This window comes from Macrotis lagotis, chromosome 2 (genome assembly GCF_037893015.1).
Source record: "Macrotis lagotis isolate mMagLag1 chromosome 2, bilby.v1.9.chrom.fasta, whole genome shotgun sequence".
NCBI lineage: Eukaryota > Metazoa > Chordata > Mammalia > Peramelemorphia > Peramelidae > Macrotis > Macrotis lagotis.
This window is the reverse complement of record NC_133659.1, coordinates 156,861,493-156,888,667: the sequence shown is the minus strand read 5'-3', so window position 1 is coordinate 156,888,667 and position 27,175 is coordinate 156,861,493. Positions and strand designations below refer to the sequence as shown.

Genomic DNA, 27,175 nt, shown 5'->3' with positions numbered 1-27,175 from the left:
GAAAGGCCAAAGGAAGGAATGGGGGAAAGGAGGAAGGAAGGATTGCATGAAGGAATGAAGGAATGAATGAATGAATGAATGAATGGCCGCAGGAAGAGAGGAATGGGTGACGGAAGGGAGGAAGGAATGAATGGCTGCAGGAAGGAAGGAAGGATTGAATGAAGGAAGGAAGGAAGGAAGGAAGGAAGGAAGGAAGGAAGGAAGGAAGGATGGAAGGAAGGAATGAATGAATGGCCGCAGGAAGCAATGAATGGGTGAAGGAAGGGAGGCACGAGGGAATGTCCGAAGGAAGGACTGAATGGGTCAAGGAAAGAAGGAACGAATGGAGTGCCTGAAGGAAGGAACGAGTGAGCGACTGCAGGAACGAATGAAGTGGTGGGAGAGACAGTGGGTGGGCCTGAGGGGTGCCAGCACTCCGGTTAGAAAAGCAGCGCGGCGGGAGGCCCGGGGCGCAGGCAAGCAGTTGGCTGGGAGAGTGACCCCTGGGGGGTGGGGGGGTGGGGGTGGCGGGGGCGGGCCGTGGAGAAAGGCCGTGGGGGGCGCGGGTGGCCGGGGGGACGCGGCCAGCCCATGGAGTGCGGATTGGGGCCCCGGACAGGGGGGGTGGCCGTGCCTCTGGCCCGGGCCCCCGCCCTGACCGGAGCTGCAGCAAAAGGGGGACGGACAAGGCCAAAAGCCTACAGCACCCGGTATTCCCAGGCGGTCTCCCATCCAAGTACTAACCAGGCCCGACCCTGCTTAGCTTCCGAGATCAGACGAGATCGGGCGCGTTCAGGGTGGTATGGCCGTAGACACAGAAAGCTTCTCCGGGAAGCGTCAAGAGCTTGCCCAGGGACTCCGCCCGCGCTCCCCTCCAACCGCCTTGGCTCCTGCGCCCCTTAGGAGGTCCAGGCCGCACGCCGCACGCCGCACGCCACTGCTGCCTAAATACCCTGACTCTGTTTCACCCCTGGAACATTGTTTACATATGTATATGTCAAGATAATATAACTAACTGCTCTTTTCTTGTCTGTATGCTGATTGCTCTCATTCCCCCCCCCCCCCCCCCCCCCCCCCGTAAAAACCCTATGCCCTGAACACTCAGCAGTTGTCTGATTTGGGTAGTCTTTATCACGAGACCGTCCCAGGGTATAGACATCTCCAAACTTATCAAATTCTGTTGTCTTGGTCTTTGGGTACAATGCTCTCCCATGCCCTGCCCCTTTCCTCTTATTTTTGCCAGACTCCACCAGTCTGGTCCTAGGTCCTTTCGTCCTACTTTTGTGGTCCAGCAGCAGTCTCACTTTTTGTAATGGCAGTAGTTTTAATACATTTTTCTTTTTCTTTTTTTTACTTTTCTCTTGTCTTTAACTGATGAATCCTGCCTTTTAAGCCTGAATACTTTTGTCTTCTTAATCAAGAAATGGTCTTCCTGTTTTTTATCGTTTAATATAGGGAAAAGAAAGGCAACCTTTTACCTTTTTCTCACCTTCTGCATCTTTTATTGTTTTGTTCTTTTGTAGTCACAGAGGAGATGCCCCTGCCATGCAATGAATTTTTTTTTGCCAACTCCTTTCACTTAGTGGTACTTTATTTCTTGAATTTGAGAGGTAGTGCTTGAAATGTAATGACTTTAAATCACCAACTTCAATCAGTGGGTTATATTGTGTGCCTCTTTTTAGTGCCAAATCTATATTTTTCTGTTGAGGGGCTCACTGACTTCCTTAGCATGCTTTTCTTGTATTTTTATTGTACAGTTTATTCTTACCATTTTTTCCTAAGGGTCTCCCATTTGTTGAGTACTGAATGGTTTCTAGTGGAGGAGCATTCTTTTTGGAAGATTTTTATTCCTGTTACAGTGAAAGTGCTTGAAGAAACAAAGAGAAGAAAAACATATATATCATAGATTATTAGCACAGGAACCTGTCAGTGGACACCAAATTAAATGGAGTAGGCTTTAGGAAACAAACTGGGAAGATGCTAGGTTTCCAGACTTTAAGAGGCAGTTTTTTTTATCCTGATACGAAGTAACTAGTATTTATGAAATAGGTTTGATATAGCCAGATTGAAAATCACTTTGAAGTTGGAGGATGGACTGTTGTTGGGAAATAATTCCAGACAAAGAGGTTAAACAGAATGCTATTGAAATAGTCCGAATTATAAAAGGGGAGGGGGGGTGGGAAGAGATATTATGAAGGCAATCTCCCAAAGCACTTGGCAATAAATGGTATGTTTATTTTGGGGAGTGAAATTAATGCTGACACCTAGGTAGATTCTGAGCAACTGTTTATAGATATTAGTATTAAGATTAGTATTTAAGTCAGGAAATCCCAAGGATTTAGGAGGAAAAGATGACTTCTATTTAGGACATGTTGGATTTAAAGTGGACACTTGTAGCACTGGAAGTCAGAAGATTAACTAGTTTTAGGACTAGATAAATAATTTGAATTTTATTATAATAGAAATGGTAATGGAATGCATGGGAGTTCGTGAGATCATTAAATGTATTTTTGTGTGTGTGTGGTTTTTTTTAGGTTTTTTGCAAGGCAAAGGGGTTAAGTGGCTTGCCCAAGGCCACACAGCTAGATAATTATTAAGTGTCTGAGACCGGATTTGAACCCAGGTACTCCTGACTCCAAGGCCGGTGCTCCATCCACTGCACCACCTAGCCACCCTAAATGTGAATATTAAAAGGCACTGGCCAGTTACTTGAAGAACATTCTCAGTTAGAGGACATGACCTCTAACTGGAAGATACTGCACAGAAAACTGAAAAATTATCCATCAGGTAGAAGCAGGAGGAAGAAGTGTTAGGGAGAAAAGGGTATAAGGGTGTCAAGGGGGATTCATGGGAGAGTATTTATGAGCTATGGTAAGTTTTGAGATGGGCTAAGTGAAATTGTTTACAACACACTTGTTTACAAGTGTCTATGATGAATAGGATAAATAGGTGGATTAAGGAAGAGTATAAGTATTGCCTAGCTATGGTTGAGAGTCCATTATATAACCCATGTTTGTAATGGACCCAAACAGCATGGTTTCACTGAATTCTTGTTTCTTTCAGCAGTGTATGAATAGAATTGAAGTTAGTGTATTATGGCAAGGATTCAAACTTGGAAGTTGGCAAATTAAAGTGCCTTCAGTGTAGAGAGCATGGTATTGGTTGAACTAATTCACCAGTGGGTCTTGATGGAGAAGGGAGAAACATATAGCCAGTGCTGAAGTAATGCCCCTGGGCAAGAATTGAGGAGCCAAATGATTGGAAGACATGGCAAGAATGAGTAGCTGGGAGGCTGAAAGGGGAAGGCAAATGATGGGAAATTTCTGAGTTCTTTAATGTTGGCCAAGATCAAGGGTATATCCATTTCTTCTTCTATGTGTAGCTTTGATGGGATGGAACAATGGGCAATGAGTAATTAGTTGTGGAAGGGAAGTTAGATTCTATGAAGTATCAATATGTCTGTTAAATTCCTCTAGTATGAAGAGCTAGGAAAGAAAGACTGAGCTAAGTATCAATTTGATTAAAGGAAGGAAGGAGAGTGTTCTACAGTAGTTACCAGAATCTTATTGAATGCCAAATATATATTCAATTAATTTCAAAAAATGGAGAAGATATCACTGAGTGAAGATGGTAAAGGGAAAGCCCCAAGTGATAATGGGATGCAAGAAGAATTCTGAAGCATAACTACCAGTGTTTCAGGATTATAAATACAAGTAAAAAAATTATTGGAAAGGATGGCCATTTCACACCATGGCTCAGATAGCAAGGGAACCGTTTCTCTAATCCTATAAGTATGAGGAAAGTAATTCTAGAATAGGTGAATTGATCTTTCCCTTTGAAAAAATTTTTTAAAAATTTTCTTTCAGTGAGTTCTCATCCTAACTCTCTTCTTACAACCAGTAGAATAAATATTTTAGCTCTCACAGCTTTCCGTTGTTTATAGATTCAAGGCATGATTCATTTTGTTTTAAGTAAGAGTTGTTAACTCTTGTGGGCAATTTAAATATACTGTGGTTTTAGATCACTATGAAGTAATAAATTGGCATTTGCATTTATTTTATCATGGTATTTGTAACAATTGTTTTTAAAGAAGGCATTACAATTGGAATAGATGATCAATCCCTTTCCATACCTTTTTTTTAATTATTTAAACATTTTATTTTCTAAGTTACACATTAATGAAGAAATCTACAGAAATGAAATACCCTATGTAAGAAGCTGTTGGTAGTGAAGTAGTAGTTGTGATATGTTTTTCCAAATATGTATCCAAAAGAATACTTTATTCAAAAATATTCAGGGAAGATGATACAAATGCAGTTTTTATCATCAGGGTTCAAAGGCCCACACTCATTACTTCAGCTGAATACTTTTTCTCCTTTATTAGATTCTTCCAAAGAAGTTGAGTCCGAGGCATTAAAGGCAATGTATTTTCTTTTAAATTCCTGCTTTGTTTTTAAACAGTCATTGTGTAACATTCTTCCTTATCCAACTGCAAGGAAACGTTAAAGTCTAGCTGTCACTGGTTTTCCTATGGGTATTTTGGCACCTAAAAAGAAAGTAAGAAGAAATGTAGTACATAATGAAACTAAATAAACAGTTTCCATGGCACTATTTCCTTGTGTATTATACTATTTAAGCATTAATGCTCCAATCGAGAACATCTCATTCATCAGGTTCATTTTAAATTCTATGCCAAAAGACCGTTATTTTCTGCTAGGTTCTATCAAGTTGGATGCCTGATCAGTTTAATCTTTCTCCAATTCATAACTCCTCAGCTCAGGGATCTTTCTTCATGAGCCTTTCCAGTAATCTCCAGGGATTACATGCATGTGTCACCATCACTTTTTGATAAGTGGAACTTACCAAGCATTTCTTCTAACTTTATGGTGGCTTCATCATTCACCTTATAAGTACACTCATCAGTTCTAAGAGAAAAAATTCATAATGTTATTTCACCAAAAAAAGGGTAAATTGTAATGTTTATTGTCTCACTCAGGAGACACTTTAATAATAAATGTTGCTAGGGTGGCTAGGTGGTGCAGTGGATAGAGCACTGGCCTTGGAGTCAGGAGTACCTGAGTTCAAATCTAGCCTCAGACACTTAATAATTACCTAGCCGTGTGACCTTGGGCAAGCCGCTTAACCCTATTGCCTTGAAAAATCTAAAAAAAATAAAAATAAATGTTGCTGATATTACTCAAGTGGTGTCATTTAATGGTTCAGGTTTTCAATTCTCCCTTTCAGCTTCATTCCTCTTAACACAGCTAAGAGGGATGAGGCACCTACTAAAAGGTTAACATATTGAAGGTTTAAGAAGGCTAACACATGAACTGTTATCTATTATTTATACTTTGGAGTGAATAAATTTGTCAAATCTTATCCACAGAACATATTTCCATGGGGGGGCGGCAGGGAATGAAGAAAATAAACACAAGATCACTTAAGTCCTAGTACTGAGGACATTCTGATTTAGAAAACACAGAAGAGAACCTGAGAACCTAAATCTAGACATTTTGGTTGCAATACTGCCCAAGAGAATCCCTAGTCTAATGATCAAAGCCTAAATGAATAAATATTAGGTGGCTGAGTTATTCACACAATATGTGATAAAATTAACCCTACTTATTTCTCTTTAAATACAAAGTTGACATGTATAAACATCTGAAGGTTTTTCTCTTCATGTATTGCCAACTATTTAAACATAACAAGTATTATTAAAATTAAATAACTGCCTGAAAAAAATAAATACAAAGTTGATAGGGATATAGATTTGTTTTTTATTTTTATTTATTTAAACATTTACTTCTTTTGAGGGAACTAATTAAGGATACTCTTTGAATCCATAGTACAAAAAGGGTTGAAATATTTGGCTAATTAGTCCTCTTCATGTTGAGTCCTCTTCAAATGTGAATAAATACAAATATATTGTATCATCTGTCTATCTTATCTAAATCACATACACATGATGCACACTGAACCAACATATATATAGGCTCATTAAGTATTGTCATATAAAAGTCACATCAATTATAATCTGTTGCCGAGAGAACCATCAGCAAAATAATATCACTTACGTCTTTTTTTTTGTTACTGCACCAAGTCGAACAAGGGCTGCTAATGCATTTTTGTGCACATCAGAAGAAAGCAGCTCATAACACTGACAATCTCCTAAAAAGAAAGCAAGTGAAAGTCAATGGACTTTTTGAACATGCATTAAAAGAAGGCCCCCCCCCACCCCCACTGTGAATGTGAAACTGACCTGATTCAAGAAGATAGTAAGTGTAGTTTCTCAGCCCAGTTAAGTACTGCTTCTCAGTGAAGGACTCATTTTCTTCTTTCAGGAGATACTGGCAAATTCTCTGAATTTTTAAGGGGGGAGAAGAGAAAGAAATAGATTTTAAACCCCATCAATGACTACCTAAATTACAGGATTTAGTGGTGTAACGGCAGAAAACATGTATCATTATTCAGGCAAGAGAGTCTGAAGTACTGTCAAGAGAGCTTGCTACCCAAAGATAAATCACAGGAGAAATGAGACTTGTCCCATTTGGTCCCAAATGGGTAAAGTTTGAAGAGCATGCAGCTTTCATTTCAACTGAAGGGAAAACTTAACCATTGAAGTTATCCAAAAATAGAATGACCTGACTTGGGAAATAACAGGATTCTTTCTCACTAAGAAGTCTTTAAGTGAAAACTGGATGACTATATGTAGATTATATTTTCAGTTAAAAACTAAAAGTTTAGGTTACCTTTGAAATTCTGTGAAATCTGTGCATATTTCACATTTATGCATATTATGTACTATGTAAGGATAAAGTAAATGGATCAGCCTAAACGAAGATATGATACTTTTGGTTAAGAGAAACTTCACCAAAGTAAAATCTCAACAAGGCACTATCAATAGTTTTTTAATTCCCATTGGTAATTCAAAAGTGGGCTGCTTTTTCTCTTGCATGGCTAATCTTCAGTGTTTATTTCTTGACAAGATTTTAAAAAATCTAGTCAATTTTGAACCTGTATATGAGGCAGCACTCAAATGGCATTTATTATAGAAATTCTAACCCTATTTGAAATTTCTGTAGACGACTACTGCAGGACTCAAAATGCTAGGGAATGGGAGAGCAGACTCTTATTTTTTTTTAGGTTTTTTTTTTTGCAAGGCAAATGGAGTTAAGTGGCTCGCACAAGGCCACACAGCTAGGTAATTATTAAGTGTCTGAGACAGGATTTGAACCCAGGTACTCCTGACTCCAGGGCCGGTACTTTTTCTACTGCATCACCTAGCCGTCCCAAGCAGGCTCTTATTGAAGTATATTTTTGTTTTTAGTTTTTGCAAGGCAATGGGGTTAAATGACTTGCCCAAGGCCACACAGCTAGGTAATTATTAAGCATCTGAGGTCACATTTGAAATCAGGTACTCCTGACTCCAGGGCTGGTCCTCTATCCACTGCATCATCTAGCCATCTCTCTTATTGAAGTATATTATCTGATAGAAGACAGGTCAAATTTTGAGAAGAAATCTTTGATAGGATGGGAGAAAGGAGAGAATTTATCAACAATTACATACCCGGTAACTTTCCACAAAGGGCTTAAAGAGTAACACTAAAAATGATACCACAGAATCTCCTTTGTCTGTAACTAAAATGTCTTGTGGAGTCACTTGAATGGTTTCATTTTTAGTAAGCAGGTAACAGCCTTCTTCAAAGTCCTAAAAAGAGGCAAAAGGAAACAGAAAAATCATATTTGCCAACTGGGAGTTAAGTGGACTACTACCCTCAACAAATGTAGTCAGGCCTCTTCCTCCTAGGAAAAACACCAACATTGTAGTTAATTGAACAACCTTTCAAATGGTTGAAGAGGAAGTTGGCAGCCCTGCAGACATTTTGGTAAATAATCCCCTAAAAATGTATGTGTGAATTTTGAAAAAACAAACACAAAAATAACAAAAATAAAAATTGTATGACTTAGAAAATTGACATAGCTTCCTTTGGATCACATTTACCTGTCAACTCATATAGAAGAATCTATCACTACTGCAAACCTATATATGCTTTGAGTTTAGCATAACCAGACCCTATAATCTTAAATAGGAATATTGATCTTTGGCATGTCCTGATCTAGAGTTGTTCCAAGTTTCATCTTTATTTCTCTTCTATACTGATCTCCTATTTGGATAATGTGTTACTACTAAAAAGAAATCACATACTCCTGATACATATATTTCCATATTTAGCAATTATATAAATGCCTACTGTACTATTATGCACATTATGAAACACGGATAAATAGAAATTAATGGAGGATGAGGCAAAGATGAATTAATAAATGATTATAGAATCAATAAGGGAGTGACAAGGCCATTTTAAGAAAATGACTTTAGGAAGTTGTATGGAATATGGATTGGAAGGGAAACACTGAAGGCAAGAAAACCAATTAGGACACTACTTCAATAGTCCAGATAAGAAATGATTTAAGGATCTGATCCAAGGTATTTGCTGTGAGTAGAGAGAAAAAGACAGAAACTAACTATAATGTAGAGTTCAAGATGACAAGTTTGGCAACTGTCTGGATATGTGAAGTCAGGGAGAGTATGGAGTTGAAGATGACATCAAAGTTGTGATTTTGAGCAACTATAAAATTGATGGTACCCTCAGGAAATTGAGAAGACTGGGTGGATTGTGGGAGAAAAATAATAATGAGCTCTGTGATGCATACTGGAACCCATTCATATCTAGTCATCTTGGGCAATTCACTGTTCCATAGAAAACAGAAAGGTAAGTTGGGAGTAGTGGGGAGTCACTGTCCCAGAGCAGAGAGCACAAAGCCCACTCCTGAAGAGAGCCTATGGTACCCAAAAGGGGATCTGGGAAACAGGATATGCTAGGGTGAGGGACATAACTATTTCTGGGATCTGATTATGTCAACATGATGGATCAACACTTGCACAATCTAGCTAGCAGTGGCAAGGGATAGTCTGGTGAGGAGTTGGGGTAATGTGAGCTAAGAGGGCAGGGGGAGGGCAAGGACTGTGAAGTTAACTTATCAGAAAATGGGAAATATATAACTGCATCACACCGTCCTCACAAAATGCAATCACAGGGTTTGTCTACGTCATCTTTATGGATTTACATTCCCCCATTTATAAGAGAAATCTAAGTGGGCTTCCAGCACATAGGGTGGACCTCCTGTGATGAACATATTGGAGGACATGAACAAGAATCAGTATGGGTAGGCATGGGTGAGATTTGATTTTCATCACTGGAGGAAATTTCAGAAGTGATGTGATCAGAGAGATCATCTGAGTATCTGAGCACTACTCATATAATTCACCTCTCCCTAAAACACCCTAAGATTTTCCAATGAATTTACATTCATCTTTGGTCAACATAGTTATCCATTTAGCAAACAGATCAAAGATTTGTTGACTAAGATAGTTTCCTAGGATTTTTTGGCTTTCTGACAATGGTGATTTATATTGTTTAAACTTCTACAAGAAATTGTAATGATTCACTGTTTCTTTATTCATTATGCCTTTATAAAACAGTCTATTTACTTTGAATTACTTAGGAAGTCTGACTGATGTAATGACAAACCACAAATCCAAATGGAGAGGTGATGGACTCAGAGTACAAGCTTATGCAAATTTTCTTTCTTTTTTTTTTCTCATACATGGCTAATTCAGGAATTTGTTTTGAGCATACATAACATATGTATGATTCGGCATATGTATTTGTTTTGTTTTTATTGCCTTCTCAATGGATAAGAGAGGGGAAGAAGAAAGGGAATGAATTAGGAAGTGAAAAACAAAAGTTTACTTAAATATAGATGGAAAAAAATTGTTTTAATTATATGATATCATTTAAAAATTGTTACTTGTGATCAATACACTTACAAGTCTGACTACATATAGACCTCTGATTAAGAAATGGCTCTCACAAGAAAGGCACTTATTTCTGAAAGAACTGTGAACTGAGTCAATGATTCTGGAAAGCAATATGGAAATTGTGCTTTAAAAGGGAACTAAAATGTCTATACCCTCTGACCTGGAGTTCCAAATGCTAGGTAAGAGATAAGAGAGGGGGAAAAAAGACCTTTATACATCAAAATATTCATGATAGTATTTTTTCCCCTTAAAATGGGATTTAGCCCTTGCCACGTTTTTCTTTATTTTAACTTTTTAAAAAAGATTTTATTTTGATTTATACAATTTTTCTGCTAATCTTACTTCCCTCCCCCCACAGAAGGCAATTTGCCAGTCTTTACATTGTTTCCATGGTATACATTGACATGACAGTATTTCTTATGATAAAAAAAAGAATTGGGAACAAAGAAAATGCCTATTAATTGAGGAATGTATATTAATGTATTTTAATAGGAAGAAATGAGTACAAAGACTTCAGAGAAATATCAGAAGATTTTTATGGACTAATGCTGAATGAAGGAAGCAGAACCAGGAAAATAACATAGAAGCTGAGAGTACAAAAACTTGAAACTAAACATGAAGTCCCTTAAATGCATTAAATGAGCAGTCTTTTAAATGCTTAACAATAGATAAACAAGCTTGGCCTCAGAAAATAATTGAGAAAATGCACCTCCTCTTTTTGTAGAGAGGGAGAATGATGGATATCAAATACTGCAAATATTTTCATATTTGATTAATGTATTGACTGTATTGAGCTGCTTCCTCCTCCCTCTTTTACTTTTATTACAATGTAGAATTTGAAGGAAATTAAGTTGATGTAAGAACAAAAGATTATATATATATATATATATATATATATATATATATATATATATATATATATATATATATCTCAAGGTTTTTGCAAGGCAGATGGGGTTAAGTGGCTTGCCCAAGGCCACACAGCTAGGTAATTATTAAGTATCTGAGGTTGGATTTGAACTCAGGTACTCCTGACTCCAGGGCTGGTGCTCTATCCACTGTGCCACCTAGCCACCCCAAAAGATAACATATTTTTAAAAATTATCTCAAAATTAGTAAGCAGTTATTTCCTATATGTTAATATTTAAATTAGATTTCTTGTGATGTTATTCAATGTTCATCATGGCTAGTCATTCTTCACATTCTTTTTTTTTTTGGTCAGGCAAAGTTACTTGACCAAAGTCACATAGTTCTTAAGTATCAAATGTCTGAGGCTGGATTTGAACTCAAGTCTTTCTGACGCAAGGTCTGGTGCTCTATCCACCTAGCTGCCATGTTTATATTCTTCTTAAGGAAAATAATCATTACATAAAATTATGAGATTTCTATGAAGTCTCCAAACTTTTGGTCCCATTCATTTCTTGATCTTCAAGCTATATGTCTCCCTGCTTTCCCCACCTTCATAAAAGAGGCTATAGAGTATTATAATATATGTTGATTGGGCTTGGAGGGTCTTATTGGTCTTCATAGAATTTCTCTACCTCCTCATTCTTTGCAATAGATTTTGACATAAGTTCTTTTTATGAGTAATGCAATTTAAGATGACTTAATTGTTCCTCCCAAAGGATGTCTTTTTTCCTTTGGAGAAATGATGAAAGCAACTCTATTAATTTTTTAATTGGCTTTACTGAGAACTGTGAGGTATCTTTTCATTTAGCTGAAATTTCTTCCCCTTTCTTTCTGACTCATTTGTAGTTAGAATGTCAATATCCAAATATTCCAATGGCATTTTTACCAAGTTGTTGAACACATATTTAGTTAACAGCAAATAACTAAAACCTATTTTGTATCTAGCATATATTTTTGCCACTACCCTCTTCATGGCAATAGCACATGGAATTTGCATGGGTCAAGGGCCATTTTTTTGGCAACATGGGGTCCCCTTGATATGTCCACTTCCTTAGTCACAACTAGGCTTATGGCATTTTTGGAAGCAGTTACCTATTCAAAACCACAGTGCTGGGCTCCTGGTTCTAATATATTTCTCAACCACACCAGACAAAATGATATATTATTCTAAATCAAATGACATGTAATTGAGCAGAATGTAAATAGTGACAATTTGAATAAAGTAGCAAGTGTTTGGTCCCCATGCCTAGATGGTGATTCCCTCATATTGAAAGTCAAACACCCCTGCATTACCCTTCAATACAGTAGGACAAGGATACACTCTATTTAAATGAAAACTGGGATATTAGAAAATACTGTCTACAGGTATTCTTTTTGGTCATTCTACTCTCCATTTCTGTTTTCCTGTTAGCTACAGATTTTTTAGGGACTCAAGTTTCAAGACTCAGTCTTCATCTCAGTCCATATTTGCACGATTATCACTGTCTAGGCAGTTTTTTTTTTTAGTTTCTTTTGCCTCTGTTTATTTGTGCCATGTTAGTTCACATAATTCTATCTCTAGGAAATTCCTTTGTTTTTAAAAAATTTTTCACTGATAAAACCATGAATCTGTGTGTCACTGCAAGTGAAGTTCCCAAAGAACAATATTTTTTCAGTTCCCTAATCACTGAAAGAATATAGAATTCTTTAGAAAAGTCCTTTAATAATTCTTGATTCATGGTAATGATTTTCATTACTAGAAAATTCCTTACTCAGTAATTATTCTCCTGGTAATGAACTTATAAGTACCCTTCTAGAAGTGAACTACTGTGTGCCAGGTAAACACTAGCCTCTGTGAGTTCATATCCAGACTCAGACACTTACTAGTTGTGTGACCCTGGTTAAGTCACTTCACCCTGTTTACCCCAGTTTTCTCATCTGTAAAAATGTGAAAATGAGGGAAAGGGCAAACCACTCCTGTATCTCTGCCAAGAAATCCCAAATGGGGGGCGGCTTAGGTGGCACAGTGGGGTGGCTAGGTGGCACAGTGAAAAGAGCACCAGCCTTGGAGTCAGGAGTACCTGGGTTCAAATAATTACCTAGCCGTGTGGCCTTGGGCAAGCCACTTAACTCCATTAATGCCTTGAAAAAAAATCTAAAAAAACCCCCCAAAAAAACCCCTAAAGAAATCCCAAATGGGGTCAGAAAGAGTCAGAGACAACTCAAAATACTGCACAACACATGTGCCACAAACAGAGCTAATGTTCATAATGCGAAAGAAAATCCAAACTCTTCTTTGTCAACAGGAGGCAACATGAGAAACTCTCTAAATATTTTTTAAGGTACTAATGTATGGTTCAGCTGAGAATAAGTATATTCTCATTTAATATTCTTCAGAAGTCTAACATATCCAACTTTTCTAAAATTCCATTCAGATCCTTTGTTTTTTTATTTTTTAGTTAAGATTTATCTAGGTCTGAAATGCATTAATCATTTTGACACACTTTTAATTTTACTCTTTATTTTTTTACTATATTCATTTAACTTTTCCTTCAATGATTTAAAAGCTGAGCCATTTGGTGAAGATAGAACTACTGCAAATCTAGCATACCCTCAAATGGAAATTTCTATTAACTAATATAATTACATTTCCCCTGTGTAATAACAATAACTATGTTTATAATGATTATGAAAAGGCAAGATTCTCAAGTGCCATTCAAAAATTAAATTATATTAAGTATAGTTTTTGTGATTATTTAACAGAATTTTAATTATGTAAAAATTTTTTAAATTATGTGAAATTTGTTAAGTCATATATGATTTATGTAAAGAAGCAAATGGTATGGAGAAAAAACATTGCCTAGGAGTCTTGTGACTTGGACAACTTACCTCTTTTGCATACCTCATAGTGTTGTAGTAAAGATAAAATGAGATATAAAAATGAAAAAAATTTGATAAACTATAATTAAGCAAAACAAATTTAGAATGCTCAGTTCCATAGAAGAAAAAGTGGTTACTATGTATATAGCTTTCCTATATTTGACAGAATGTCTTTATTTATTTTAAATAAATATAATCACTGTATTTCAAAGGAAGAAAAGGGCTTCTTTATTCAAAATAGCCATAATTCTTTTATACCAATTGGTTTTATACTTGTAAAACATGCTACTAGTGTGGAAGGTTACAGTATTTGTACTGAAAGGTAGGTAGGCAGAATTAAAAAGCAAAATACTTAAACATTATTTATATTACCAGAAAGAGGAAGTGTGTCTTACCTAACAACTTTCTGAAAGTAAGTATTTACAAGAACATTTACATTGATATTCTATCTTACAAAAAATATAGTAGACTCATAGATATATTAATAGCCTGCTCTTTATGATTCAACTGAAAGTACTGAGGAATAAATATTTATATGACGTCCTTTTCAGTTTGTGTTTTAGCAAAGAGTATGAAAGGTGAGCACAAAATCCAAGGAAAGGAAAAATGGATTAAGAGTGGCAACAAATCTTATTTTTTAAAAAAAAAAACTCTTGTCAAATTAAGAACATTGCCTTTCACTGAAAGGATGAGTTATGAGCCACCTAATAGAAGTATCCTCTCTGCTTGGAATAGACTGGAATATATTGGTAACAGGAAGGAATATTTTTTTCAGTCCTTGAAGGGAAGGATCAAGGAAAGAACTGAATAACTTTAGGAGAAGATAAAATTATAACTGTTCTATCAGGGGTTCATAAAATGGGATCCATCATCTTGATGGAGAAAAATTACATATTTATTTCAGTATAACTAGTTTCCTTTATAATCCTATGTATTTTATTTTATGCATTTAAAAATATTATTTTGAAAAGAGGTCCATAGACTTCACAGACTGCCAAAGGCATCCATGACAGGAAAAAAGGTAAGATACTCAATATTACAGCATTTGGAGTATAGGAAAAGGTATTATTATTGAAAGAGTAGAATGTTAATCAAAACTTGTATTTTAACCAAGTATTAAATTTTCCTTGTTCCAGATTCCAATAAATTTTACCTCAAATTATCAGAGATATCTTAAGAGCATGGGAAAGAAGGAAGCACAACAAACAAGTTAGAAATGCTTGGATTTAGAATAATGACAAACCACATATAGCTTAGCCTCTTTCAGAACCCTGTTACACTAAGTAACTAATGTCATCAGAAGTCAAGGTACACATAAGCTGGTTTTGTTTATAAAGGCTTTACCTTCAGTGCATTTCCTGGAAAGAAGATGAATTCATCTGAAAACACATCACGTAGGAAGTCAAAGCAGCTGTAGATGTCCTCTGGAAATAAGTTCATTACCAAAGTTTACAATACTCTTTTTACAAGGTAGCCAACAAAATCTTTAGAAAATACTAATGAATACTATAAAATAAAGTGCAACATTTCAAAACTGACACCGTCCCAACACTTACTCATATACCCCAGAAATGAGAATTCAGCTCTACTCAAACAAGTGTAAATCAACCATGTGATAAAATTTATAGGAGCCTCAACATCTATTACCAAATTCCCTCAGTAAAGCCCAGTATTTTTTTTAACAATTATAGTCGATGACAGCCAGATTTCTATTGAGATTGGACTTGTAATCAACAAAGTTTCAGATTGCTCACCAAAGTTCCTTAGATGTCTCTCGTGTTTCCCTCTTAGTTATCCCACACCAGTGATTTCCTGATGGAGAAAGAAGGGAACTTTGGATCTCCAACCACTTGCTGTTCTCATGTTCCCTGTGTTTTGTCCTTTTCAGTACATTATACACTAATATACAATTTTGTCACTAGACATGACTATTAGGCATCCCTTATCTTCTCACCTAGATTATAAGCTCATTATTGGAAAGGTCTTTTTGTAGCCCAGAGGACCTAAAGTGGTACTTAGTACATAAATACATTGGTTGAATGATTATTTCTCCATCTTTTATGTATTTTTTCAGGTGAAAAATCATATCACTTCAACTTATCTGTTTCCTTACTCATAAAATAAAGAGACTAAACCAGTTGGCCCCAGAGAGCCCTTGCAAAGCTAAATTTGGAAGTGGAAGGAGTTAGGTGGTTATATACCTGGGCAAGAAGATTTAAGATTGCTATGGGTACTACAGGTTCCATAGTCCATGTAATTAAATATACAGTATTTCAGAAGATAGGACATCAATAAGGCTGCAAACACTACAAATTATAGACAAACCTTTTCCAACAAGCAATTATATTCTAGAAAGTTACCTTTCCTGAAACCAGGTGTCATTTGCAGTGATAGAGCGACAAAAGAAGGACGGACAAAAATGTTAAGCAGCTGATTCCTGTAGGCCACACACATGAGCATAGTGATATGCTGGAAGACGAGTCCTTCAACAATTCCTGGTTCTCCACTTTCCTCTTTTAGAACCACATGATCCTTGTTAAAACTGATGATGTTAGAATGCAGAAGAAGGGAAGAATGTATAACTTCCCCAGCAGCTATATTATCTGCACACATAAGGACAGAAGATACAGGCAAATGACAGAAAGAAATGGAAGGGACCCCATAATGTGTTTAGGTCTTATAAATATTTTTAAGATTTTAAGGGATTTCTAAACATATTCTATTTATTCTGAGGGCAGCTAGGTGGCACAGTGGAAAGTGCACCGATCTCGGGACTCAGGAGCACAAGAGGAGCTCAAAAACAGCTTTAGTCACACTTACTAGCTGGGTGACCTTGGGCAAGTCACTTAACCCTGACTGCTCCGTATCCAGAGCCATGTCTAGTCACCCTGATTCATATCTGGTCACTGGACCCAGATGACTCTGGAGGAGAAAGTGAGGCACTCAACTCCCCCCGCCCCCATGGCATCACTTCTCTTGATGTTGTGGTCTTCTTAAAGAACCAAGGATAAGCATCATTAAACATAATTCTGTATTTTAAGGCCTCTAATAATATTTGTCACACAGTCTTACATCATCCCTTTTCATCAAGAATAAAAAAATAAAGATACATCAGTCACCCAAGAATATTGTATGCTTTGGTTCTAACATTTAAAAACATTTTTTTCTTCATCATCTGATAACCTCTTGAACTGGAGTTTTTAAAAATAATACCACACTTCAACCATCATTTTAACAAAATTAAACCAAAAATGCACACCAAATTAAACCTATTAAAAATGAAATTGATATATCTTGCTATATATCTTTGGTAAAAGAATATGGGTACAAAACATATTTTGAATGCCACCTTAGAATTAGAATTCCCAAATGGCAATATCGGTATTGTGTATGCCATTGCCTAATATATATGTGAGGAAAATAGTGAGGGAAAGTGCTTTGATCGAAGAGGCAAAAAGTCTGCAAGATTTTTTTCCCTATTTTTTTGCAAGGCAATGGGGTTAAGTGGCTTGCCCAAGGCCACACAGCTAGGTAATTATTAAGTGTCTGAGGTCACATTTGAACTCAGGTACTCCTGACTCCAGGGCTGGTGCTCTATCCACTGAGCCACCTAGTCATCCCTGCAAGATTTCTTTTTACTGAGATAACATCTCAAGCCAGTTGTACTAGTTCAAAACTAGCATCCTGGATTCATGAAAAGAAAATCATTCAAAGATCCTAAGATGTAAATGTTCTAGTTTGCACAAGTGAAGATCCCTTATCAGTTGGTGATATTATTTCCATGAAGGATGGACTAGATGATTGCTATTCTCTGATAAAGTGTTAAATGCCTTAAGAAGGAAATGGAAGTTTGTCATAACCAATTTGAGGGTTCTCTAAGTAAGATGCACATAGTTGAAAGACAGATGATAAAGAAAATATAAATCTCCAGGCTAAAAAAATAACTGTTCAAAGAAATACTATTTATGAACTCAAGTCAGGTATTTACACTGATGCAAGACAAACACTATGATCTCACCTCTACTTCACTATATCACAGGTAGGTCAAGAAGCAATCACATAAAATCACAGTGAATCTCACCAGCAAAGTATATGTGGCACTGTAAAACCAAAAGGCAGTAGTCCTAGAAGTTAGGGATTATACCTGTTTCACTCCTTTTTTGTACCTGATGATATTGCATGATGAGAAGATAGTCCTTGTGAAGGAAGCAACTTGTCTTCAACCCATGTTGGGTAGACAATTGTAGGTGGTTTGCTTAGAGATTTGTTAGTGTTAATCATAACAACAGCTAGCATTTATAAAGAATCTGCTATGTATTAGGCACTGTGCAAGTACTATCTCATTTGATCATCTCAAAAACCTTAAGAAGTATGTGTTTGTTATTTCTATAAAACAGAGGTTAACTGACTTGCTCAAGTTACAGCTGACAATAATAAATGTCTGAGATAAGATAGATAATTCAATAAGAATGTGTACCCCTTGATTGTATTGTTTTATTGGCCAGAGACTGGGGAGGGGGAAGTAGGGGATAGTAGGTGAGAAGCCTGTAAAAAGGTTTTTTCCCATCTTTTTTATATTCATTCTCAGTTGGGAATTTTGATTTGCTCAGATATCTCAGCTGAAACCTCCTTTAAGTATTGCTAATCAGAATGTGAGCTATTTGAGGGCAGGAACTTTGTCATTTTTCTATTTGAATTTCCATTCAGTGCTCAGCGCAGCATAGTTGATACGTAGTAAGCTTTTCCATCCTATTCCATGAAGTTATTATAGAAAGCTTTAGATTTAAGGTGAGACGTTTAAAAATAGGGGGAATCTTAGGCAAAACAGAAAGCAAATGCCTTCCTATAAGACTGGTTATTTTGAGTTACAAGGGAAGCTTAAAAAAAGCCTAGATATTGAATCCTTATTTTTCAATAAATGGTGGTCTTGCAGATGAAGAGAAAATACCCATTAAGCTCTGGACATGTAATTAAAGCTGGATTTAAAAGTGAAGCATTTTAAATGGTAGGTGTGTTTCTTGTACAAATGGTTATAACCAAACTTGAGGATAATTCCAGTTAAATTCCTTAAAAGTGAGAACTTAGGAAGTTTAAGTTAAAAAATCCTTTTCAAGTGCTCTAGTTTTTGATAAACTACATTCAATGCTCACAGTATAATATTCATAATTGCTTAAGAATATTTACAAAACAGGCATTAGTCACGGATTGTACAAAATTTGACAAATTCTTTGAAGTCTTTTAACAGACTTTGGGGCAAATACATATTAACACCCAAATATACTTTTCTTTTTTTTTTGCCTTTCAGTCCAGTGCTTTAACTCAAGAGACTCTATCTCCAATCTAGGATCACCAGTTTCATGAATTAAGACATAAAGAGAAAAAATATTCAAACTTTCTACATACCAGGCCAAACTAGAAATCCTCCAAAGGCCTGCGTTAAACCTTTCAGCCAAATAGTCTTTTCAACCAAAACATCAAAGTCCATTCTTGGTAAGTTCTGAAGAAATATAGTGATCACTAGATTCCAAGGGTTCAGAACCATATTTTCAATCTGCAGAAGTTCCAGTTTATATGCAATGTGACAGACAAATGCATGCATATCCTCAGATGGTTTATGAGGGATGTGTCTAAAAGAAAGAATCAGAAAAGAGATTACAATTAAGACAATATGAATAGAGAAAGGAAGGAAAGAGATACTGCTTTGTGGCTATCTTTAAAAAGCTGCTTCATAAAATACTTTCACAGCTTTCAAACAAGAATCATTCTGCCCAAGATCTTCTACATTGTCACCTTAGACCTTTCCATTTTTTGCAAGGTGTATATGTATTAGAGAAGGTGTGACATGACATGTGGGCTGAATATGCTTCTCAAAGAACATACTTTATTACATTTTGTTATTTTACTCATTGGTAATATGGGCTACACTGTGATAATAAATATTAAATTCTATATGTGGTCCTTGACAAGTTTTTGTTGGGCTTAGAAGAAGAGCTTAGAAGATTGGACACCCATGCACTAAAGAATAAGTATTATCCTATCTTTCACAGTCCTGAAATAAGGGCTTTTACTGTTTTATAAAAGTTAAAAAGATCTTTCTTTTTACATGTCACAGATATAAACATATGCATAGTTTTATGATATATATGTATACACACATGTGTATATATGTGTATATATACACATACACACACACACACACACACACACACACACACACACATATGAGATTTAACTGGCCTATCAGAAGTACTCGGCAAATAGCCACTAAGTATTTCCTGATAATTTTTTTTTGGGGGGGAGATAATAGTAAACTGACTTCCTCCTATGAAAGGAAAAGTCTATCACACCTTATCTTCTCTCTTTAGCATATATATCAAGTGTCATAATTCTATACTCATATAACTAATGTAGATATAGATTTTTTTCCTGAAAGCTATTCTGGAAGAAATAGAAACCTGATCTATTCCCTAATTGGCTATAGAAGCAAATCAACTTCTAATCCCAAGTGGTGATCATTAGAATCATCATTCATATTTTATATTCAGGACTATTTTTTTTCAGAAGTTTATTAAAATGTAGCACTTAGTACCTAGGAACTAAGTTATATGGACCCCGACTCATTTTCCCATTTGCCATGGATCGGAGTGATAAAGGTTCTCCAAAGTACACATGAATGTTCCCATAATTTTCAGCGAGCACCTTCCTTGCTTTCAATAGGCCCTAAGAATTGTAGCAAAGGGAAACAAAAAATAAACAAGCATCAAATTGAGAAGCAAGAATATTTAATAAGAAATTAAAGTTAACAATTAAGACATTTACTTACAGTTGTTGATTCCTTAGGCTTAGGAACCCCAAGAAGTTCATGAGCATATAGAGTTTCTTCTAATGGCCTATCATAACTGATGCTAATTGGAACAAGGTAGGTGTCAAAAACTTCTCTCTTAAAAAATGGTTCCATCACAATATTAAGAAGACCTATAAAAAGAGGAAAATGGCTCATACTACCTGATGACAATCAAATTAAATTATAAATCATAGTGATGGGATCCTAGTCAATATCCCTGTCCCAATTTCTTGAGTTCCTCATAGGCTCCCTATAGAATAACAAGCATATCTATTTTTTTTTTGGCAAGGCAATGGGGTTAAATGACTTGCTCAAGGTCAGACAACTAGGTAATTATTAAGTGTCTGAGGTCACATTTGAACTCAGGTCCTCCTGACTCCAGGGCTGGTGCTCTATCCACTGTGCCACCTAGCTGTCCCAACAAAGCACATCTTGGCCTAACCACACCATCTGGCCAAACAATCCTGTTTAGAAAGCAATGGGATGTTAATTCAGACCCTGGACTATAAATCAAAGAAAGGACATTTTCTAATATTTGTTGTCCTTGGGTGAATTTATGATGATATCAAACTAATTATAATATCATTATTATATATTAATACCCCCTCTAAAACATATACATCTTTTCTCTTCTTCCATGAACAGTATTAGTATTCAGTGTTTATTTTTTATAACTGATATACAATATATTTAAATACATATTTTATGTTAATTCAATATGCTTGCTTTCTAGATAACTGCATGCACAGTCTCACCAGGGTTATGTAGCTTCCTTATAGCAACAAATTCCTTCTTGTACTGCCTGTTGAAAACAAAAAGCCCCACTGAGCCATTCAAAATCCTTGGCTTATCCCATCAGACAGCTTCCTGCAGTAGGAGCTCAGCCCACAGGTTGGTTGAGTAATCACCAACTTTGCCTGGATGAACAGTGGTGACCTTGGAATGGACCAGGCTCAGAGCCAATTAGCACCCTCCCTCCTTTAAGGAGCAGAGCCCAATGAGGTGCATGTACTCCAAAAGGATTAAATGTTTAGCTTTGCCTAGTTTCACCCAGCTCAGCACCCTGCCTCCTCTAGGGAGTAGAACACACTAGTTGAGTGATCACAAATAAACACTAATGCTTGGATTTAGAGATAGTTTGAATGTCAATTCTTTACAAGTGACCAAGAAATACTCCAAATCTATCATTCTTAAACCTCATTCAATAGTGCAAATGAAAAAATATGTATTCAAATATATTGTATATAAGTTATAAAAAAATAAACACTGAATACTACTTCTATGTTCATGGAAGAAGAGAAAAGATGTTTTACGAAATACCAGAATCAAACAACTAATAAAGCTAACATTTTCCAAACTCTTCAAGATCAACCTATTACCATGATCCAATCTGTAAATTGACCTACCAAATTTGGGAGTCAGGGTCTTAGCAGAACGACTTCTTGTCCCTTCAAGGAAAAATTCAACTGGAGCATAACCATTCTTAAAGAGAGAGAGAGAGAGAGAGAGAGAGAGAGAGAGAGAGAGAGAGAGAGAGAGAGAAGAAAACAATAATCCAGTATCAGTAATCAAAGTAGTTAATACTTATTTTGATTCCTTTCCCAGGTTCCCTCCTTCAGCCCTCCAAGTAAAATTGAACCAAAGATTTACATTTATTCTTAATCAAGGAAGTTGCAGTGATCAAACACAGACTTTACATTCCAAATAGAAAAGATGGCTAGTTCATTTAGCAGACCCTACACATTTTAATGACATCTAATAGAAAATTGCAATGAAAATAATGGAATCTTCACATGAAAGGGTTTGGTAATTAGTTGTATTTACCCGTAACATGGTTTTTACATATTCAGAAAACACAGTCCAATAGAGTTTATTTCCACCAAATGTACGTCGCATAAAAAAGGCACCTGACATTCGTAGCAGCTCACCCACCAATTTCATTCCCAGGAAATCTAAAAACATATAACATTAATGTTAATGTTCATTCACAAATGTAGTTAATTTTTCTAAAGACATGAACTCATAGCCCAAAGTGAAAGATAATAGTATGTAGATAAAATATTTCTAAGGTCCAGTCCCATTAAGATGATTAACTTAGCAATTAGTTGGGTGAGAAAACAGAAAAGTGGGAAATAAAAGTCCTTGAGTCAAATGTGATCAGACAAGTTTTTTAAACTGATCCTTCAAAACATTAATAATAACTATGTCCAGCCTGAATTCTGGATTAACTAGCAGTGATGGGTATTTTAACTTACATGAATGTGATAATTAACTTATTTTGATTAGGTTGCCTTGGCTTATGCTTACCCATTATCATTTCTACTCCTCCCTTCTTTTCCTTTTACCCACCACCATCCTTTTCCTCATTGTAACTAACAGTTATTTAAATACATATTTATTTAAATACAATTTACATAACTTACATTTATTTAAATACAATTTACATAACTTTTTTCACTTGAGCCTCATAACCCTGTTAGGTGAGTGTGAATAGTGAATATTATCCCCTCGTTATAGATGAGGAGACTGCGACTTATTTGCACAAAGTCACATAGTTGGTGATCTTCCTAACTCCAAATCCAGTGCTCTAGTTACTTTATCATGTGACTATCAATTGGGCTAAAATGTTTGTCTACTAATAAATAGTATTATGTATTCAATAAAAAGGTGATCTGATCTCAGCTCTCAAAAACTTAGAGAAGATCCTTAACAGTTGAATGCTTCAGTCAGATTGTCAGATAAAGATCTTCACAGGAAATTTTAAGAAAATTTTTAAAACGTATAGTCCCTGGCAATTACTTTTTTTTAAAAGGATTTTGCAAGGCAAATGGGGTTAAGTGGCTTGCCCAAGGCCACACAGCTAGGTAATTATTAAGTGTCTGAAGCCGGATTTGAATTCAGGTACTCCTGACACCAGGGCCGGTGCTCTATCCACTGGCAATTACATTTTAACATTAAGTAAGCACATTTACTATTTATACATTTACATAGTTGTCTCCCTCATTAGCTCTCTGCTTTCCTGACCTGTCTACCTAATAATATGAATTGTTAAAAGCAGAATACTTGCCCATTCCTGCTGCAATGACAGGTACTGGTAAATCATAGGAGTATAAAACATAAGACAGCAACAAAAAGTCAATATAACTTCTATGACTAGGCAGCAGAACGACTGGATGCTCCTGGATAGCCTGTTGTAGCTTTAAAAACAAGAAAGAACAGCACAATTTTAATTATTATCTGCTTTACAAATTAATTCAAAAAACAAAAGGAAGGAATAGGATGGAATGTCTGTGTTTGGAGTAGAAAATACTACATTTGGATCCATTTCTCTCTCTCTCCATCTCCAAATTTCTACTTAATCTGAAATGACATTAAAAATTCTATTTCAGGGATCCAGTACAGGAACTTCCTCACTACAAAAGAGAACTGAATATTTAAAGCATTGTGGCTTATGAGCTAGAAAAGTTTTTCTAGGACAAAATAAAAATAGGGTCACCTCAATTTGCAGTTTTGCATCTACTTTTGGCATCAGATACCAAAGAATCTAAAATCAATTCACTACATGCAAAATAATACAGAGAAAAAGGCCTGAAGAGTAAGGGCAATAAATAAATGAGCAGCTGTCTGAACAAGCATACATATCAAAACACACTCTAACTAAAAATAAGCTGTCAGATACAAGATACAAGAGATTCTCTCCAGACTAGCCTTTGCGGCTCATTCTATTTCTTAACCACCATGCTGCCACTTATGCTAAGTGGTAGGAGATATTTTTAGATATTACATCTAAGCAGAAAGTTGTGAATATGAATTATGAGTGACTGAGGAGCAGACTCATCTTTTGAAATTAAATTTTTATGCCAATACTCACTCTCTGAATACCTTCTTCATTTACACAGACCTTCTTGTAAATACGTTTAAATACTTTACTCAAACTGAAAGCAAAAAATCGGATGGCTCCCAGGCGCAATTTGTGAGCCATCTCATCCAGGATTACGGAAGCCTCCTCTTGGATTACATCAGTAGATTCATGTGTTTCCTTTGAAATCTGAACAGAAAGGGAAAAGGAATCACTTTTGAAGAAAGAAGCACAGATAATTCTTTTCTTTTAAATAAAGTTGAAATAAGAAAGGAAAGGGCAAATAGGTGGTGCATTGCATGAAGCATAGGCCTGGAGTCAAGAAGATTCATATACCTGAGATCCAAAATCCTCCCTCAGACATTTATTAGCTGTGACCCTAGGTAAGTCACTTTAACCTTGTTTGCCTCAGATTCTTCATTTGTGAAATGAGCTGGAGAAGAAAATGGCAAACCACTCCAATATCTTTGCCAAGAAAACCACAAATGGGAAGAGTTGGCCATGACTAAAACTACTGACTAACAAAATGAATGAAAATAACCTGAACTAGAGTAGAAAGTAGATGTTAAATCCTTTCATTTAGACCTCTACAAAATCTCTCAAATCCATCTTCTTTCCTCTATTACTCTGAACACCTTTGTTCAGATTCTCATTATTTTTCTTCTAGAGTTTAAACTGTTGTAATATCTTTCTAATTAGTTTCTGGTTCTATAGTCTTATCTTCTTACCCCTCTAATCCACCTGACTATGCTCCACAGTAGGATTTCTGAAGCACAACTCTGGTTATGTCATCTCACTGTTTAAAAACCTTCAATAGTTTTCCAAGTAAAGTGCCCTGACAATTTATCTGTTTCTTCCATTTTTTTTAAAATTTATTTCCCAGTATTTACCTTCATATAGAACTAACCAGCTGTTATAGATGTCTATACCCTATTGAGTGTGTATGCTGCTTCCTCTCTGAGCCATTTCTGATGAGTTGTTTCCCTCATTTCTCCTCCCCTTTCCCCCCTTCCATATCACTGCAAAAGCTCATTGCAAAAAAAAAAATCTTTTATATGAAATATCTTAGCCTATTCTACCTCTCCTTTCTCTTACTCCCAGTACATTTCCCTTTTAGCCACTGACTCCATTTTTACAATATATTATATCTTCAAATTCAGCTCTCTCCTGTGCTTCATCTATAAAAGCTCCTTCTACCTGCTCTATTAAATGTGAAGGTTCATATGAGTATTATCAGTATCATTTTTCTATGCAGGAATACATGCAGTTCATCATCATTAAGTCTTTCATAATTTACCCTTCTGCTCCACTCACTCTATGCTTCACCTGAGTCCTGTACTTGAAGATCAAACTTTCTGTGCAGCTCTGGTCATTTCAACAGGAACATTTGAAATTTCCCTGTTTCACTGAAAGTCCATCTTTTCCCCAGGAAGAGGATGTTCAGTTTTGCTGGGTAGTTGATTCTCGGTTGCATTCCAAGCTTTTGCCTTCCAGAATATTATATTCCAAGCCCTACGAGCCCTTAATGTAGTTGCTGCTAAGTACTGTGTGCTTCTGACTGCAGCTCCATATTTGACTTGTACCCTCCTGGCTGCTTATATTTTTTCTTTGACTTGGGAGCTCTGGAACTTGGCTATAATATTCCTGGGGGTTGTACTTTTTTGGATCTCTTTCCAGGGAGATCAATGGGATTCTCTCAATTTCTATTGTGCCCTCTGCTTCTAGGATATCAGGGCAATTTTCCTGTAGGAATTCTTTAAAAATGAGATCAAGGCTCTTTTCCTGATCATGACTTTCAGGTATCCCAATAATTTTTAAATTTTATTTCCTGAATCTTTTTTCCAGATCAGTTGTTTTTTCAATGAGATGGTTCCACATTTTCTTCTAATTTTTCATTCTTTTGGGGTGTTGAATTATTGTGTCTTGATTTCTTGCAAAGTCATCAGCTTCTTTTAACTCCATTCTACATCTGAAGGATTTGTTTTCCTCAGAGAGCTTTCTTATCTCCTTTTCCATCTGGCCAGTTCTGCTTTTTAAAGCATTCTTCTCCTCAATAATTTTATGAACTGTTTTATCCATTTGACCTAAGCTGGTTTTTAATATGTTATTTTCCTTCAGCAATTTTTTGGATCTCCTTGACTAAGTTTCTGACTTTGTTTTCATGTTTCTCCTGCATCTTTCTCATTTCTTTTCTCAATTTTTCTTCTACCTCCCTTACTTGATTTTCAAAATCTTTTTTTTTGAGCTCTGTCATAGCCTGAGCTCAACTTCTGTATTTCTTGGAGTCTTTAAATGCAGAAGCTTGCACTTCCGATCTAGACAAAGTATTTTTCAATGGTCAGATTCCTTTTTTTTGTTGTTGTTGTTTATTCATTTCCCCAGCCTGTGCCTGGTTTTGGGGTGGTTCCTGAGCTTTTGAGTGTTATTGGGACAACCCCACAAGAACCTCAGGGTATGAGGCTCTGACTGCTTTCCTGGTCTGTGAATGATCACAAGCTCACCCTTCTGCCCTGGGCCTGTGAGAGGGGGAGCCCTGCTCTATGGGGGGTCTAGACTGCGAGTAGGACCAGAATGTGGTCAGAGCCCCAGAGTCCTATTCCAGGGACAGAGGAAAGACCTTGGCAGTCTCCCTCCACTCCCTTACCTTCCAGGATGCAGCTGCCTAGAGGCTCCTGCTGGGTGGCTCCAACAGCCTGCTTCTGCTTCCTGGATCTGGGTGTGCTGAATGCCACAACTGCTGAAGGCCTGGGTTTCGCACTCTGCCAGAGGTCTTCCTGCTGATCTTCCAAGTTGTGCTTGGTGCCCCTTGGGGTGCAGGTCAGGAAACTGCTTCTGCTGCTAG

General features: G+C 36.4%; 1 protein-coding gene and 1 non-coding gene across 3 annotated transcripts in view; both read right to left on the bottom strand.

Moving 5' to 3' along the window:
- Positions 1-674: 674 nt before the first annotated feature.
- LOC141515599 (5S ribosomal RNA) lies at positions 675-793 on the bottom strand. The gene has a single exon (XR_012476366.1). It is a non-coding gene; the product is annotated as a 5S ribosomal RNA (ribosomal RNA).
- Positions 794-4,226: 3,433 nt separating this feature from the next.
- Positions 4,227-27,175, bottom strand: part of GNPAT (glyceronephosphate O-acyltransferase) — a 51,824-nt gene continuing 28,875 nt past the window's right edge. For both annotated transcript variants that reach the window (XM_074223050.1, XM_074223048.1), the window contains exons 3-16: positions 24,346-24,522; positions 23,542-23,671; positions 22,299-22,426; positions 21,881-21,956; positions 20,454-20,605; positions 20,220-20,350; positions 19,034-19,257; positions 15,991-16,233; positions 14,975-15,054; positions 7,547-7,687; positions 6,239-6,338; positions 6,054-6,147; positions 4,843-4,904; positions 4,227-4,525 (exon numbers count right to left, since the gene is read on the bottom strand). In XM_074223050.1, the coding sequence (XP_074079151.1) occupies positions 4,482-4,525; positions 4,843-4,904; positions 6,054-6,147; positions 6,239-6,338; positions 7,547-7,687; positions 14,975-15,054; positions 15,991-16,233; positions 19,034-19,257; positions 20,220-20,350; positions 20,454-20,605; positions 21,881-21,956; positions 22,299-22,426; positions 23,542-23,671; positions 24,346-24,522 (1,782 nt within the window). In that variant the 3' untranslated portion in view covers positions 4,227-4,481. The remainder of the gene's footprint in view (positions 4,526-4,842; positions 4,905-6,053; positions 6,148-6,238; positions 6,339-7,546; positions 7,688-14,974; positions 15,055-15,990; positions 16,234-19,033; positions 19,258-20,219; positions 20,351-20,453; positions 20,606-21,880; positions 21,957-22,298; positions 22,427-23,541; positions 23,672-24,345; positions 24,523-27,175) is intronic.